At 39.7% G+C, this 17,754-nt stretch overlaps 1 protein-coding gene across 2 annotated transcripts in view; it reads left to right on the top strand.

Annotated features, from left to right (window-relative positions):
- EPHA3 (EPH receptor A3) overlaps positions 1-17,754 on the top strand; it is a 366,545-nt gene that overhangs the window by 277,875 nt on the left and 70,916 nt on the right. For both annotated transcript variants that reach the window (XM_090057555.1, XM_090057547.1), the window contains exons 10-11: positions 2,519-2,644; positions 10,938-11,123. In XM_090057555.1, the coding sequence (XP_089913681.1) occupies positions 2,519-2,644; positions 10,938-11,123 (312 nt within the window). The remainder of the gene's footprint in view (positions 1-2,518; positions 2,645-10,937; positions 11,124-17,754) is intronic.

Genomic DNA, 17,754 nt, shown 5'->3' with positions numbered 1-17,754 from the left:
GACAATTGGCAGGTGACAATTAATATCATTCTTTTGTCCGGAGTTATTGTCCCCGCCTGCCCCAAACTCCCTCCCTCTTTTCTTCTAGCGCGTGGTGCTGAGCTTTGTTAGTGCTGCACTTTGGCAGCTGACAAACTAAGTTCAAACAATCCATTCAGTTGTATGTGCCCCATGTCATTAGAGCTTCATCATTCAAATTTAATTAGGTTATAAAATAAAAGCAGCCATTAAAAAAAATAAGCGTCACAGACAAATCACAGATCAGAGTTAGCTCTCCCTACTGCTTTACAACAGAATGGCACAATCACTCTTCTAAAACCTGTCGGCTCAGTTAAAATTCTTATGGATTAGATTGCTTTTCGTTTGGCTTTGGATACCTACGCTCTGTTTTCTGAGTAGTGTCATGCTGATACTAAGATGAATCCAGTTGGTCATGAATTCTGGGTCTTGATCACTTCTCTGAGAAACATCCCCAAAAAGAGTTACTGATTATGCAGACATATTTAGAGTTGTCAAGTTTTCTGCATGTGCGTGTCACTGTTGAAACTATTTTTCTGTTCCTTTCCAGCTTTTCTCACAAAAACAAAAAATTGTTTGTATTAACTGCAAGAAGATAAAGTCACTTCCATGGCTGTCATAAACTTTCTGCATCTTAAATACAGCAGCTGGTTTATTTCAGTTAGTTTATTCTGAATTGCTTTTTTTTAAAAAAAGCTCCAGCCATGAACTATTCCCTACAGCCTTATTACAAATCCTATAATATTACTTCAAAGGAGCTGAAATGTGTTTCACCTCCTCAGATCCTCTCCCCTTGCCCTCTTTGGCTAGGCCCTTTCTACTTTTTGCTACCCTTAGGGCAATTCATGCTGGTAAAATGGAAATGTAAATTATTGTGTTTGCACAGAATGAGCTGTAAAGTAGTGCAGCTTAACACATGTACATGTGTTTATTATCTGTTTTTCATGACAGAACCCAGTGACTATATGGGCTGCCCTTAATTATTGGTCTGAATGGATTATTCTTCTTGCAGTCACCATCACCTGATCTTGGGAACCTCTGGGGTCAGCATTAAAAATCAGCAGCCCTACTAAGCAGAAGCTTTTAATTGTTGTTATTTTTATTGGGGGCAGAGGGAGCCTTGACATACCTTTAGCATAGACGGAGAGAAGCATTTACGAGGTTGTTTTAACCAAGAGCTATATACGGCCAATTACTTTTTGTTTTACTTGCAAATGATTCTTTAATCATCAGATGCTTTAAGGAAACACGTTCATCATTTATTAATGCGCACATACCACACAGCCCTTTTGTTGGGAGCGTGAGTCTTAGTTGGCATTGTTGTGGAGGCAGTGAATATGGGGACTTGCTTTTGTAATTTTCCTCTCAGTTCTGAGGCCAATAAATCTCCATAAAATTTACTTTTCATAAAACCTGCAAGAAAATATTTGCAGTTTATTGTTGAAACAATGCCACACTTTAACCAATGATTTAAAAAAAGATTATTCTTTTCCTTATCATATGCACTGAAAAGCACATTTAAACCATAGCAGAGGTCAGTAGTTTTGACACATTCTTTCAGGCCATACTTGGAAAGGATACTCCTGAGGATGGTGGTTATTTTACTTTTTGTTAAAGAAGTGTTGTGGCACACAGAATGAATTCAGAGCCAGCCACACAATTTATCAGACTCATGCAGGAAGGGGGCCCCCAGCTATAAAGCGACTGAAGGGGGGGGAAAAGTCTTTAGATTGCCTCTGGCACTGTTGCCAGAGGGGATGATCTGGGATGACAATGTGTTTCCTTTCCTTCCAGCCCTGATGATGGGGGCGGGGAAGATTAGGTTAGCTTGTGACTTGCCCCTAAAGCCAGATAGTCCCAGGCACTTATTTGAGCATACTGCTTGCCCCAGGTGAAATAAAAACCACAGGTCAGAAAACTGGAAAGGACAAATTGTTTTGTTCTCAGATTGTCTGTCTCAGAATTAGCAACAACAGCCTGCCACTAACTCTAGAGGACTTTTGAGCATTCCTCATAAATGGTGGTTTGTCAATTCTTCCATAAGTGAAAATTTTGTTTGTATATATTGCAAATCATGTATATTTTAGTTTTTTCCTCTGTTTGCTACCCTGAAAAAAACAAAGTAAAGGAGTATCTAAACACTGAGTGGACATTATGAGGTAGTACTTTGATATTCAAATGCAGGCCAGTTTTTCAAGTTCAGATGTGTCTGAGGGCCTGTTTTCAAACCTTATGGTCTCTATCTGAAAATAGATATGTTAATGAAGAGCAAGGTATGTGTGTTCCTGAATGTTGTGGTCACAAGCTATTAAGAATTTTTGGCCTCTCAGAAACCTTCAAAAGCAGCTAATCACCCTGTGTACAACCTGAGGAAGCAATGCACCTTTTTTTTCTGATAGTGATTGGTGGGTGTTTGTTTATTGCTCTTTTCCTGTTTGCCTAATATGGTTAATTGAGCCCACATGATCTTTCCTGTCTCTTTCTGTTTGTCTTTAAACAGTAAAACTTCCAGGCCTCAGAACATATGTAGACCCACATACCTATGAAGACCCCAACCAGGCTGTGCATGAGTTTGCCAAAGAATTGGATGCAACCAATATAGCCATCGATAAAGTTGTTGGAGCAGGTAATGACCAGTAACAAGTCAAATTAAAAGGAGGAGTTGATACGTGAAATTTATTAATCTAAATCTGAATGCTAGTTAAAATTTATGAATTGTTTGGGATTGGATCCATACACAATGGGCTAGGTGTACACTGCGGGGTTGGGTTTTTTTCATTGACAAGAAACAAGCAATTGTTGAAACTGAACTTAGTCCATGGAAAGGTTCTGAATTAACAGCTCTGGACATACGGGTCTTATGCTTTTCTCCCAAAGAGACATAGCACAGATAAGACAGTTTCTCAAAATTTACTTGAACTCTTTTTTTTTTTGAGTCAGCATTGTTAAGAGTGAAAATCTTGTTCAGACTTACATGCAGCACTGAACAGGTGTATCATTGCAGTTTGTCAACACAGCAAACAGTTATAAAGCTGTCATGTTTTTTTTTTCATATATGGACACCGTATATGGCCTCAGCTGACTCCTGGAATTCACTTCATACTAGTCACCACCCACCCATCAGGTTGTGGTGACCTTTGATCCCAGAATTGATTTTGGTCAGCTTTTCAGTTTGAATTAGTGATTTAGGAGCAAAAGACTGGCTGACTGGTTACTGGCTGTCTGGGCCATAGAAATGCCCTTTAATATAGATTGTATTTAAAACAAACAGTAAGCTGCTTCCAGACATTTAAAAAAACCCAAAATGGTATTTTACTTTAAATTCAGTGTACTCCCATGCTAAGCCCAGCACATGCCCAGAAGAGACATTGCTTTAGTTGGACCCAGCTCACCCAGTGTCTATGTAGAGCAGGTGCTTTCATGAGGGTTTTGGCACCTTTAATTAATAGCTGATTGAATCAGCTGTTAGATAAAAGCACCAAAAAGCCCTGCTGAAGCTCTTGATCTATACAGATGCTGAAGAGCTGGGTCAAATAACATGCTGCTGCTTCTGGATAATACCACATTTTGGGGTTTGTTTGGTTTTTTTAACATCTGCAAGCAGTCGAGATGGCCAGATTTTGGAACAGGAATGCAAGTGTCTTATTGAACTATGTTGTCGGTGTTCCAGGATAGCCATGGTCTTGATGGGCACTCATTCCTCTTCATGTGACGTGTCAGAGTGCAGTAGATAATTGTAAAATCTCAGCCCTCCCCTCATCCCCATGGAAGTATTTTAAGCCTGAAATTTATCAGATATTGTTTTATGCTATTTCTTATTTAAGCTTCCTAATTTTTTCCTTAACCTTTTACTGATCTCATTAACATTTTGAGAAGAAGGAACAGGCTTTCAGCAAGCACTTTTGTAGGATTTCATTAAGAAAGCTGAGCAAGTGCTTTCCACATATGTCACAATTAACCCAACAAGGGAATAATTTTTCATACAGTTTTTATTCCCCTTCATTGCTGCTAGGAAAAAGTCAGATTATGCTCCTTGGCAGTAGACTTTTTGTTAGTGCTGGTTTTAATTTTGTCCCACAAGAGTGCACTGTTCTCCATCCTCTTCAGTAAAAGCAGTGAAGCAGTGTACTCACTGCACATGGATTTTTAGAAGTAGCAGGGGGAGAGAGAGAAAGGAGTCATTCAAAATCCCAAGTTATATTTCTGTGAGGCTGGAATCTTAAGATACCTAATGAATATATTGGGCTTCATACATTGTGAGACTCTTAAAAGCAGAAGGTACATCACCAGAAACATGTGTACACTCTTTGTGTGTGTGTGTGTGTGTGTAACTCATTGATATTACTTATTTTTATCACAGTGCATATAGGACTGAACAGTATGTACAAATTAATAAATAAAATATACAGCAGTGGGGAAAAGAGTTTTATATTCAGATAAGCCTCAAAACCAAAGGTCTCCTGAGGAGTCAAGGATGTCATAAACTTCTCCCTGAACCACTCCACCCCAGTGAAAGTGGCAGTGGCTTTTGACCCTCAAAACCAGCAGATTCTTTTTGACCCACACTAGTCTCAAGGGAGTTGACAGCAGCATAGAATAAATCTATGGAGAATCTGTACCCCTCTGTAGCACCTCTAGCATCTCCTGCCTCATGGCAGCATGCCCTTAATAGAATCCAAATCTCATGAAATGTCTGTAGATGTCATACCCCAGAGCTTGCTCTCTCAGCTTCCATGTTTCTAGCTAGCATCTGCAGGAACTTTTTCAATTTGAGGATACTGCCGACCTTCTTTCTGAAATGCCGTTTGAGCTAATTTCTTGGGCATTCCTTGCCCATCAGTCACCTTCTTTATAGATGCAAGCGTGAATAATATCAGAGGAAGATAAAGACATTGCATTAAGAAGCAGCTGAATCGAAGAGGGATTCTTTTAAACATTAAAGCATGAAATTAAGAACTACACACACTGGTCTGTGAAGTAATCACAACATTCTGGAGCAGTTCTTCAAATATTTCCACAAGGCTTTATCCAGGGACTTTAATAAGGAGGAACAGGGAAGGTCCCTTTATCCACATGACTTTGAATACCTTGGTACAACAAGGGTACATCCTTTTCTCATGAACAGAAACATGGAGGATTTCAGAAGCTGAGCATCAGAAAATACAACTTGAATAGTAATTGTTTCAGGTTTTCACCCAATTGTTCCTTCATTTAGAACAATTTACTTGATGCTTTTAAAGACCCAGTGTAGCAAAAAGCTTAAGTGTATCTTAAATCTTATTGGTTTTAATGGTTGTTTAAGCACATGGGGAGTGTTTTCTTGAATAGAAATGGATTGAAGCCCTTGCTGAACTATGCCTTAAGTGTTCACTTTTTTCTTTTAAAGTTTGGACAGCCTTATAGAAAAATGTCCAAATTAATCAAAGCCCATTTAACATTTGTCCTATCAATCAAAACGTATTTAGTTTTAATAGACTGGACACTACGTTTTCTGTAAGGTTTGCAGTGTATGTCCATGAGATTGATGAGGCTCACAAAGCTCATGAAACTTTTAACTTTGCTGACTCTCCATCTGTGGTGGAGGAGTGGATTCCATGAAATTTAGATTTAAAATCAAATCAAGGAAGTAGTCACTTTCACGGATTTGTCTGCTATGAAGCTCTGTGGTCTAAACTGACAAAATGTAATTGAGTGATGGAGCAAACAACCAATTTAATGAAACATTTTGGATCCCCTGAAAAGATTAATATCCTATAGAGCCCTTCCAATAATGTCTGTTTAGATTATCCAAATGGGCATATCAGTTTGAAGCCAAGGCAACACCACCTCTGTGCGTGTCATTTCAGCAGCAAACAATACCTACTGGATGTCAGAGACAACCAGCAGCACTCTCTCTTAAAAACCGTCACATATCTAAAAGTATGCAAAGCCCTTCTGTTGACAGACCTAATTTCCTGCTGAAATCCAATCACTTTTCCCTCATGTGAGCTCAGCTAAAGTGGATGAAGAGCAATGGCTCATACAAAAAAGGTGTAGTTTAACTGTCTGCTAGCATAGATATGGACTAGCCCAGGATCTTTGAGAGTCTGTCTGTACTGTATGTGAAGAGACCAAATGTTAATGAATTTGGAGTACCCCAACCACCATATTACAGTTTCTTCAAGGATTAATTTGTGGTACTCAGCTACTTGGAAAGCATGACACTAGGCACAGACAGAAGTGCAGCTTCCCACTGTAACTTGTAGCACTTTGCAGGAAGCGCTATGAATTACAATGATCCCCCAAACCCAACAGACATTTCCTGTTGGATCCCAGGGGTTGAGGGATTCAGATGCAATTTGGAGCAGCTGCGAGTCTGCAACCACTCTCTTCTAGCTTTGCCTATCCCTCCTCCTCCCAGCCACAATGCTGTCTTCAGAATGAGTGACCGGTGCCTCCTGATTCATCGACTGGGAGAGGGGGGATGGGGACTCCAAGCAGCCAATCGCCAACCCCGGAAGCGCCAGCAGCAAAACCAGATGTGCTGCTGGCAAAATTGGGAAGTGCCATTGGCACTTCTCAGGCGGGCACTGGCTGATGGTGTACTCAGCCCAGCCCTGCTCCTGGTGTGTACAGACAGACATTAATGAAGGCACTCTATTTTAGAACATCTTCATCTGAACCCTCATGCAGTGAAGGTTCAGATTTTTGTTGGTTTAGGCCCTTTTAAAGTGCTCTGCGGCCATGTTCGGTCACAGCTATAGAGAACTTTCAGAGGTCAGGTTTGACAAAAATTGTCACTTCTGTTTACTATCTACCTGAAAGCTGGAAAAAAATCTCTTACTTAAGTAAACTCACTTAATAGTCACAGTCCACAGAGGAGTGTTGCTACTATGTGATGTAATTTTCAGGAGAGCTTACAATACTCATTGTTTTCAGTAATGTTCATGAGTTTTCCACAGTTCTGAAAATTAGGTCAACAGGCTTTACATGCTGGGTCTGAAGGAAGACTATAATGTTCTTATAAATCGTCTTGGTTCATCTTGCATCTAAATTGCACAATTGCTGTTAACTGGTACAGAGAGTCGAAGGACATGAAGCATAACTTTTTTCTTTCACAAAAATCAAACAAATATCAAATAAACAGCTTATTCCTGACTCTGGTCAGAGATGAAGGATTGATTGCCTCTGTACTCAGCTTGCTGAAATCATAAATATAAGTCTGGTTGGCAGTGACCAAATAATAGTTATAAAAGACTTGCTTGTTAATAGTTTTTCAGGCTGTTAAAAATATAGAAAAGCAAATATGAGGCTACAGCACAAGATACATTTCCAATTTTTTCCTGTTTTAAAGTTGTGCTTTTGGCCTTCCTCTCAAAGGATGTCATAACAGTATTGAATGGTTGCTAACATATGAACTGTATCACTGTTTGCCCTTAACAAAGAATACTGGCAGTTTTAGCTGGTAGGGGATTTTTTTTTTTATTAGGCGTTTTAATGATATATATGGAGCCTGGAATAGAACTGTGCTGCCCACAGTCCTCAGAAATCATTAAAATATATATTTTCTCATCCAGTGAGTGGCTTTGTACTCTGTAAAAACATTTAATTTTAGAAAATGTCAGTACAATATAACATGTACTATTCTAATACTTTACTGCAGCGGATGTGCAGATATTTTGAGTAATACTTCATTCCATTAAATTTTGATAGGTATTTGTATTAGCAGACTAGCAAATCCTACCTGGGTACTGGGTAGCTTGGAGATTGGTTATGGGATATGAAGACTTTCAACTATAGATCGTTGGTTGAATTTCAACTTAGGGTAGTGGTGACAAAAAGCTGTTACTATATTATACAGGTTCATGCGACTGCTTCAGAGAAATAGGCAATGTATGTTAATTTCTAAGATGAGTTTATATTTAAAAACTAAAACCAATCTGTCTTGACACCATTTTTCTCCATCTCCTAGACTGTGGAGAATGATTTTTATCTTGTGCCCGTTAGTTGGTACTTTCAAAAGCGTGGGGAGACTTACTAATAGGTAAACAGGCAAAACTTTAGCAATGAGGGCTTTCAGTCCAGTGCTTCTCTGAGCACTGAATCCACTCAAACAAGCATACTACATAAAAGGTTGTCTACTCAAAATGTTTGATTCTTGTACTATACACTCATTTTCAGTTTCTGCAAACACTGCTTAGCACAGATAATGAGCTCATCAATGTCAAAATGAATCTCTGTGGGCAAATGACTTAAAATGCCTTTGTTGGCCTAAATAATCCTACTGCATTTGGGATTGACATATTGGGAACGTCTACATGAGATACTTAACTTCACATTAGCATAGTTTACTGTGAAGCAAGTATGTGCATCTATATGTGCACATGCTTGCTTCACAATCAACCTCCCTAATCCCAAGTAAATTTGCTAGCTGCAAATACAAGTTGAAAATCTATTTGGGATTCATAGTGGTGCTATAGTGCTCATATAAATGCCTGACCAGGAGCAAAATCTGACCTGGTCAGCCATCCACTAGGGGGCAGGAGATAGCTCCCTGCCCCCAGGAGCTGCCTGCTGCCTGGGCGGCCTCTGCCACAGGAGCCTGGGCAGAGACTATGTCCCCCTGCCCTGGCAGCAAGGAGTTCCAACCACCCCCCGCACCCAGATCACGATAGGGGAATTGGGGCTGGGAGATCCTTATCCCCCAGGCCCCACTCTACCATCGCAGTCGGGGAATGGGATGCTGAGAGACCCTTATCTCCCAGCCTGAGCCCTGTGGCCATGGAGCAGCCAGCACTGAGACATCCCTGCTGGTGATTTCGGAGTTGAGGTTGGGAATAAACTCCCCATCTCCAACTCCATGATTGTAATTCCAGTTGTGATTGTGGAGCAGGGGCTGGGACTTCCCTGCATGAGGAAAGTTCCCCACCCAGTCTGGAACTGGCTGGGACTTGCCCCTGACCAGGACAGTTCTCAGCCAGCCCCAGGCTGTGCAAGGCAGCACGTGCAGCCTGGAGGTGGCTGGAAACTCCTGTTCTGGGCAGTCTCCAGCCACCTCTGGGCTGCATGTGCAGACTTCCCTATGCAGCTCAGGGCTGGCCAGAAGCTGTCCTGGTCAAGCAAAGTTTGCAGCCCTGTGCCCTGATTGGGTGATTTGAGGCATGGAGCTTGGAAAAAGCTGTAGGGGTGGGGTAGGTCCCAGCTCCCTCCCCCCAGCTGCCAGGGCCAGGAGCTCCCTGTTGCTGGAGGAGGGGGACATTGTCCCCACTCCAGTAGCAGGCAGCTCCCCAGAGCTAGGAGACAGTTATCTTCTGGCTTGGTGCTCCCTGCTAGCCCCGGGGCTGGCACCCAGGGGGAGTCTGGAGCTCCCCACAATGGCAGCAGGGGCCCATTGCAGGGTTGCAGGGAACTTGGTACAAATTGGCTCCCTAATCCCCACATGTATAAATGCCTGCCCAAACACGCTTACTCCAGAGTAGCTTACACCAAAGTAAATTTGGGCTGCAGTAAATGCATGTGTAGATGCACCAATTAAGTGGTAAAAAGCTAATGTATAAACAGTATACTCATTCTTAATATAATGTATAACTCAAAAACTTCAGTAAAATTCTTGATTCACATAAAAATTAATCAGTTCAAATTCAGATTTGTAGCTCTTCCTTTCCCAGTCAAACTTTTCTACACCAGAACATCTAACTAAATATGACATATAAGGAGCTATTTACATTTAAACATAAACAATTTTGAGGAAAAGGGGCTGACTCAGTGCTTATCAATAGAAAATGGGCATTAAAATAGGTCTAGACATTGCTGCCTTATGGGGAAAAAACATTAGCTTACAATTCCATTCTTGTCTGTTCAAAACAAAATGTTTTCTATGTCATTTAAGTAAACCACACGGGGGGAAGTATCATGATATATAGGCTATAATGAAGTGGTTATTTATATGCCTCATATGTGGATTGTGCATATGCAAGTCATTTTCCATTTGGGGGAGGGGTTATTTTGCCTCTTGGAATGTGTCAAATTTAAATTACTGGGAGTCAAGAACAGCTGCCCTAGCTGATTTTTTTAAAGGCATTAAACCTAACCTGATACAATTGTTTAGAGATTGTTTAGTATAAAGTCATAGCTTCTCTATATCTAAAATACAGGGAATAATACTCTAAGACAATTTATTTGGAAAAAAGCAAATCCAAATTGTATGTAAGTGCAGTGTTAAGGCATCTAGAAAGTACATTCTAGCAACTTATCTATAGATTTTGATTTGCCTACATGGAACATAAAATAATTTTTTGTATGTATTTTACATGGGTCCTGTCTTGCCAATGTGTATCCAACAAAGAACAAAGGAAACTGCATAAAATAGTATTAAAAATATCTTCACACATAATAGTCATCACACACGTTTGCAAAATTGAGCTATAGTGGAGCAATGTTACTAAAGGTTAGTCTTTTTTTTTTTTCCAGCAGACTGTCTCTGGCATCTACATCCAAACTCTTGTAATAGTTTTTCACTACTTACATTGAAATAACTAAGCCACTTAATTTTGTTCTGTTCTACTGAGTGGTAGGTCAGGACACGGTTCATGGGAATGCCTCACTACTCTGATGTAACTGCATCAAATCAATTGGTCCTGTTGCTCCTGTCCCACACCACATCCGTTTAGACCTAACTTGAACTCTCAGGTGATCTCAACATGTACTCCTTCAATGAGGCATCAGGACCTGTGATGCAGATAAAGTATATAAAACAGGCATATTGAAGTTAAATAACTGTCTGAAGGTCTCATGCTTAAAACAAATGTCACTGACCCTCCATTTTGTAACTTGAGCAAAGGATGTATTACGTTAGTGACTTGGCTATTGGCAAGACTTCCCCCTTAAAGTCCTAAAGAAATAACTAGAATTCATATTTTGCCTCTGTTTTACTTTACCAGGTGAATTCGGAGAAGTGTGCAGTGGGCGTCTAAAACTTCCTTCTAAGAAGGAAATTTCTGTAGCAATCAAAACTTTGAAAGTTGGATACACTGAAAAGCAGAGAAGAGACTTCTTGGGAGAGGCAAGCATCATGGGACAGTTTGATCATCCCAACATCATTCGGCTAGAAGGAGTTGTCACCAAAAGTAAGACCTTAGAATGCATCTCATGTGGAGTGGCAGAGTAAAATTTTAAAAGAAACAACCTTATTTCAAGGTATCTTCTGAAAATCCATCAGTGTTCTTCTATGAGTATGTCCCAATAAAAGATGAATGGCACCTCCCTGAAAATCTAACAAGGGGGAAATGTGCCCCTTGATTTTTTTTTTCTCAAAAGAGGAAAAGACAAGTTCAGATGAATGATACAAAGTGAGCTTTCACTGATCTAGGAGTTGCTGTGAAGTCAGTGACCAGCACTGCTGGGGATCTGTTGCAAGTGAGGTTAAGAAGAGCGGTTAGCTGAAAAAAAATGTGCAAAGGGATCTACAAAATAAGAGGGAATAAAATGCCTACCTTGAAAGAAAGGGGGGGAAAGAAAAAGAGAAAAATAGAACATTTCATGAGAATATTTACAACTTAAAACTCAGCCATAAAATGACAGATTGTACTAACCAATTTAGTACTCCAGAGCTAATTGCTAACAAAGCAGCCAACAGACTCTTGCTGATAATCTGTTTAGAGTCATGGACTTTGGTGTCCTAAGGTTTCTAATGGGATAGAAGCAATATGCCACTTTCAAGCTAAATCATTAGCCATTTTTATTAGCACAGATTTGACAAATAATTTTTTAGGAATTCAGTTATTGGTATTAATAGTTTGAAGTGCAAGATATACAATATCTAAAAGTGGTTTTAAATGCCCCAATTTTTTGGGTACCCAAATTAAGCCACGCCCTATCTTACCGGCAGGGTCCTAGAAGAAAGAGAGAGCATGCCTATTTCTTCTCAAGAGAATTGCTTTATTGGGAAGCTAAAAATAAGATTAACTAGCATTCATATCTATGGAAATGCAAAACCCCCCAAAATGATGTGTTTAGGTTGGACCCCAGGATCTCTGAGTTCTTGTTAATTGTTCAGTTCCTCAAACAACTTATGTCTATTATTCCCTTCCAATCCTCCCCAGTTTTGCAATCACACATGTACAGTAACTAACAAAATGCATATACAATTTGATTGGATATGTGGCATTGAAGAAGGTTGACCCTGAAGACCTTCCCCCCCCACACACACACCCAGTTAACTGAGGGCACCACGATTGTTGAGTGCCATTCTTTATGGTAACAGGCTTCAGTTATTTTTTGTTTTACTGTGGTCAAACACTTAGGGTGAAGTTGCACATTGCACTTCACAGCAGGAATAGAGCTCAGGTATCCTGGCTCCAAGCCCTGCCGTTGTTCACCAGCCTTCTAGTGGCAAGTCAGAGTTGTGCAGGCAAAAAATAGTAGTAACCCTTAATTCTGTGGCTGCTCACAGAATGTTCTAACATTAACACCGCTTAACATTCAACAGATAACATGGTCTAAATATAACATATATCTTCACAACTTCACCCTTAGTCAGTGCTTTCTTGTTCAAATCAGAAAAAACGTGGAATCTGGCCTTGTAAGCCCATCTTTATATAAAGTTACCCAGAGTTTCCATTTTTTAAGTTACACATTTTACAGCAACAATACAGTTCCCATCTTTGTATAATTGAGGATTTATACAAGGTGGAGGCACTTATACTAAGGCCTCTATGTTCGTGCACATTTTTACTAAAGGTGAATTTACTACCTTGGCTCTTCCTTTTATTCCCAAGCAATAGGAATACTTTCAAATTTACAGGCTAAAAGTGTAATATGTTTTAGAGCATATTTCATTAGCATTTCTGATTTATTAGACTTACCTGTCGGACTACATTGATGATTCCTGCTGAAAACAATACTGTTTACCAAAACTGGGTCAGCGTCCACAGTTGAGCCATGCATTAGAAAGGCATCTCATTTCAAGAAAGCAGTTCTGTGTTTCCTAATCAAGCAAAATGCGCGCTATTGTGAATGGGGCATTGGTCGTGAAACAAACACAAATAGCTAGCATTCAATCAGTGTGATATTTGCTGTTATATATAAGAAAGGATCCCCTTTCTTCCTACAAGAGATATTGTGCAGCTTATGGGGGTGTCTGTTAAAAAATGCTCCCCCACCTTCTAAAAGATTTACGGATTACAGGTGGTAAACTCCTGAGGATACCAGCAGGCTGCATGCTGTCATGCTGGCCCAGTAGTAGCTGAGCTCCTCTAGCCCTGCGATACCATATGGCTGCTTCCGTTCTGCTGCTCCCCTCAACTCCACTTCACTGCGTTGTTGGCTCTCCATTTTTTTAACAAATATCACTTGCTGATTTGAGGTGGGGCCTCTGGAGTCAAATCTTAGCGTCCTTAAAGCCTACAACAGAATACAAAATAGTGGTTTCATTTTTAGGTTGGTAAACATAAATACAGAGACTCCAGTTAAATTTTCTAACTTAGAATTACATTGTAACGTGCTAAAAAGCAAAATCAAATTCCTGTAGTAATTGATAGGTAGAAGACCAATAGTATCCTGTAAGGAATACTCTGAAAAACCTATAGGAAGGAAGTGAAATTTCATCTCTGGAATTCTGTAGGTTAAAAATCCCTATGTAACTCTGCAAGACTGTCAGTAAAACAAACCACTAGAAATGACAACTTTTTGCCTCTTCAAGGAATAGCTTGGATACAGATGGGTTCTCTTCCATGTTAAATGGATGCAAGGATTGTGAATATATTTTAGTATTTCTTTAATTGCCTGCATGTGAAGTTTTATGCAATGTATAAAGGTAACTTCAGAGGTTCGCATCTGATTGCAACAGTCTATGAAATAAAGACAAACAAAAGGCACGAACAAAAATAGCTAGTGTAAAACTTTAGAGAATCTCATAAATTACATCTAATAGACACAGCTATAATAGAAATATTTTCTCTGGGACCATTCCATGAGCACATACTTTATTTCCTTAGATAACAAACTATTTATTTGATTTTTCTATCTGACAATCCAAATACAAATGAAAAGGCTGCCAAATCTGCCTATATAAATCTCAGTTATCTCATTCTTACATTTAATGAGACACATTGTACATTCTGAATTCTCGGAAGTGCTTGAGGCTCCAGTGATAGTTTGAGAATTGAGAAGAAATTCCTTACATTCATTTGCACTTGATATTTCTGTGGCATTTCTGAAAATAATTTCTGCACACACAATTTTGCGCATCACTGCCTCTGAGTGTGCACTGCAGAATAGCCAGTTCTTACTCTGTTCTTATGCAGGTGACTTTTAGGAAGTTCGAGTCTTGCGTTATATTATTCATGATAGGCTATGAATAATTTCAGTAGTAAGTTTTGCATATGAAAGGTCTGTCATATAGAGGCTTACATTTAAGTAAGAGAAGGCAAGATTTTAATCTTCTATATTCAAATCAGCAGAAAACTAGAGAATGCAGGGTCCTCTTTAAATATAGTCAATAGTTCAGATATAAATTGAGAAAATAATGGCATCTTTCCTTTCAACCCTCCATGCATTGTCACATTCTGGAAATCCTATAAAATTCTTTCGGTCAATTTTGCCAAGTGAGACAGCATCTCACTAGCAAATGGGTTGTATTCAAGTGTGTGCGTTTGTGTGTGGGCTGGATAAAGCTTGAATATTGTTGGTTTTCATTAATAAGTACCCATTTAGATAGTGGAAGAGTAAGCAGACAAGGTGTTTTTGTTAATGGCGTTGCCTGGAGTGGTATACTTTAAGCAACATATAATATTAATAGCAGTTATTAATGGTTAGTTATAACCATTAATGATTAGTAGCAGTCATTATTAATGATTAATAGCCTAGATTTAAATATACTAGGGACTTATTTGGCAATAAATGGGAACATACACAACAGTCAGAGGAGTGTCTGGTTTGGAAGAGAGTTTACAGGATCATTCCCGATATATAAAATGCAAGGTAAATAGGCAATGTGACTTTTCATCATTAACCATATGATTTTTGACAGTTGGCTCCTCCCTAGCAATGCACTGACTTTTTATACTGATCAAATGTTTTGAATCAATTTCTAGCAATCTGCAATGGCCAACCTAACTAGAGGAGATGATTGGCTATTAGAGGCACTCAAACTAGTATGGGGCAGTATGCCATGCAATACACAGGAGAGGTGATGAGGTGTGTTAGCTAAATAAGACCTCCGTCCTTTGTTCTAACACTGAATTATTCCCCTGCTTCATATTTGTTTCTATTCTGAACTTTCCTTGTACACTAGTCTCATGGGTGTCCTATAAGCAGTAGTCTTAATAGCCAGCACACATGTTCTGCTTAGTTTACTAATAATTTACAGCAATTTGTAGCCTGTTAGTATAATAAATTTCAGCAACACTGTTGACACAAGTTGTTATCATGTATAAATGGCTACATTTTGATAAATGAATGCAGAATGTTCCTTTAAAAGTACACGGCATTACTTTGCAGCATGTGTTTCTGATTACAGAAACATTTTCAACTAGATGCGAGTGAAAACCTTCGCTAGAGGCACTCAGTTTATGGGAAGACAAATAAGACAGGGAGATGTTATTTTATAATAATTTGAAAGGTTTTCCATCTTGCCCTAACTAATCTCAGATTTCTGATCCATCTTGAAATTATCTGATTTTTTTTTATTTTTTTTTTTTTACAGTAACTAGGCATTTGAAAGTGATACAGTCCTTCAGAATCATAAGAATATAATTTATCATGCAGCCTTTTCAGGTAGCCTAGTTATGATGCTACCCTGTTGTTCAGATTGATAATTTGAGGTGAGCTTTTCAGTATTCCAATAGGTTCTGAGTATCACTTCGCTCTTAGTATTACCAAAAATAACTGTTGGTTTTAAGTGTGTGTTCTCTCTTATTGTAGATTACCCAGTACCATGCTTGTAACCAATTATGGGAGGGTTGTGGGAGGTCCAGTGTTCTTGAGTCTCTTAAGCAGTCCACATCCAGTAGAACAATTCAGTACAGGGTCAAAGTTAAGAACGGGCTGATTTTTGTCAACTCTAGTCACTGATATAGGCAGGCAGACTACATTTCCCATGAGACATCAAAGCATATCTACCAGGAGAGACTCGAGTGCATCATGCATAAGAGAATCATAGAAGAATATTGCTGGAAGGGACCTCATGAGGTCATTTAGTCAACCCCCCTGCTCAAGACGGTATCTTGCCTGTCTAAACCATCCTAAACAAGTGTTTGACTAACCAGTTCTTAAAATTTCCAAGGATGGGGATTCCACCACTTCTCTGGGTAATGCTATTTCAGGCAGAGATTCCTGGGCACAACAGAAATGCAGGTTTACAGCTCCAGCGATGACTGAAGTGGATAGACTGGTGTTAATCTGACACAAAATAAAATGTTTCAGTTCATTTAGACAAACTAAAGTATGTTAATTCAATTTTCCAAACAGACTTAAAAAAGCTTTTGTAAAATATAAATGTTCTTTTTGTAAGTGTCCATTTTGTGGAAACCATTGCTGTTAAGAAGTAAAACAGAGAAAGAGACAGAGAGAGAGGGATGACAAATTCACAATAGGTTCTAATTGGTACCATTGATTTAAATGTCTCTTTGTTGTTCTTATGCAGCTAATTATGCAACATAATTCTTAAAGAGCTGGGGCAATTCCTTACCCTTAGAAGCTGCAATGTTATTGTGGGTGACTCAAGACTCTTGTCATGTGTTTGTACACCCATGTCTCCCTGTATTACGTGGCATTACAGTTACAGTAACAGTGTATGTCCCTAACTATCCCCCCAGTCTCACTCACTTTCCCTACCAAAAACAAGATTTGGAAAATGGACTGCAAAATAATAAAACCTGCATGATAGTAAGAAATTGAGAGAGCAAATGGCCTTTTCTAAAAACTTCACTGTAATAACTTTTATTTTTATATCTTTCTCTCTCATATGTGAAATGCCACATACATCCCTGGTTGTGCTGCAGAAGTCACAGGGCAAAATGAATGGTTTCACTAAGCTGTGATTGCAGTACCTACTGCATTTCTACAAACTACTTTCAAGGATATTTAGTTAGTTGCTTTTCAGATGTTCAAATTGTAATTCAGGTCAGAGCTGAACAGAGGAATTTTGAAAGTATTTCTCTAGAAGAGAACATAAGAAAATGAGTATGGGGCTGTCCCTCTGCTCCATCACAAACCCGAAATCTAAGGTTAAATGCTTATCCACATCCAAGCTGCCCTTAATATAGCAGGAAGTATGTTAAAGTGTAGCTTGTGATGATCTGATCTTCAGCAGCCCAGTTAGGAGAAGTATTTCTAAGTTACAGCAATGGAGAGAACTGCTTGTTGTGGAACTCCACATTGTTCCAATCTGTTCTGTCCCTAACACACTTTGCCCTCTCCTCCTGCACGGGGGCATCGGATGCCTGGCACAATAAGCTGTAGACTACCACAGAGTTCCCATGCACTGTGGGTGGGGAGGGGGAATTATCTGCTAGCCATTCCTGTCATGACGGCTGAGTCCAGACATGCCTGGATGTTTGGTTTCCTGGGGACAACTAGCGGTGGCACACCTTGTGGTCCCCGTGATGGCTCCGGCAGCCTTACCTGGGGTCCTGGAGGCCTCCTGGAGCTGCAGCAGTGGTGATCCTGCTACATGGCGCCTGACTGGCAGTGGAGTGTAGCTACAGATGGCCAGGATCCAGCTTTGGGTGGCACATGCTGCTGCCATGTGCTCTGCTC

This window comes from Crocodylus siamensis, chromosome 1 (genome assembly GCF_052110815.1).
Source record: "Crocodylus siamensis isolate JL-2025a chromosome 1, ASM5211081v1, whole genome shotgun sequence".
Taxonomy (NCBI): Eukaryota; Metazoa; Chordata; order Crocodylia; family Crocodylidae; genus Crocodylus; species Crocodylus siamensis.
Note: the sequence above shows the minus strand (reverse complement) of the source record. Positions and strands in the feature narration are given on the sequence as shown.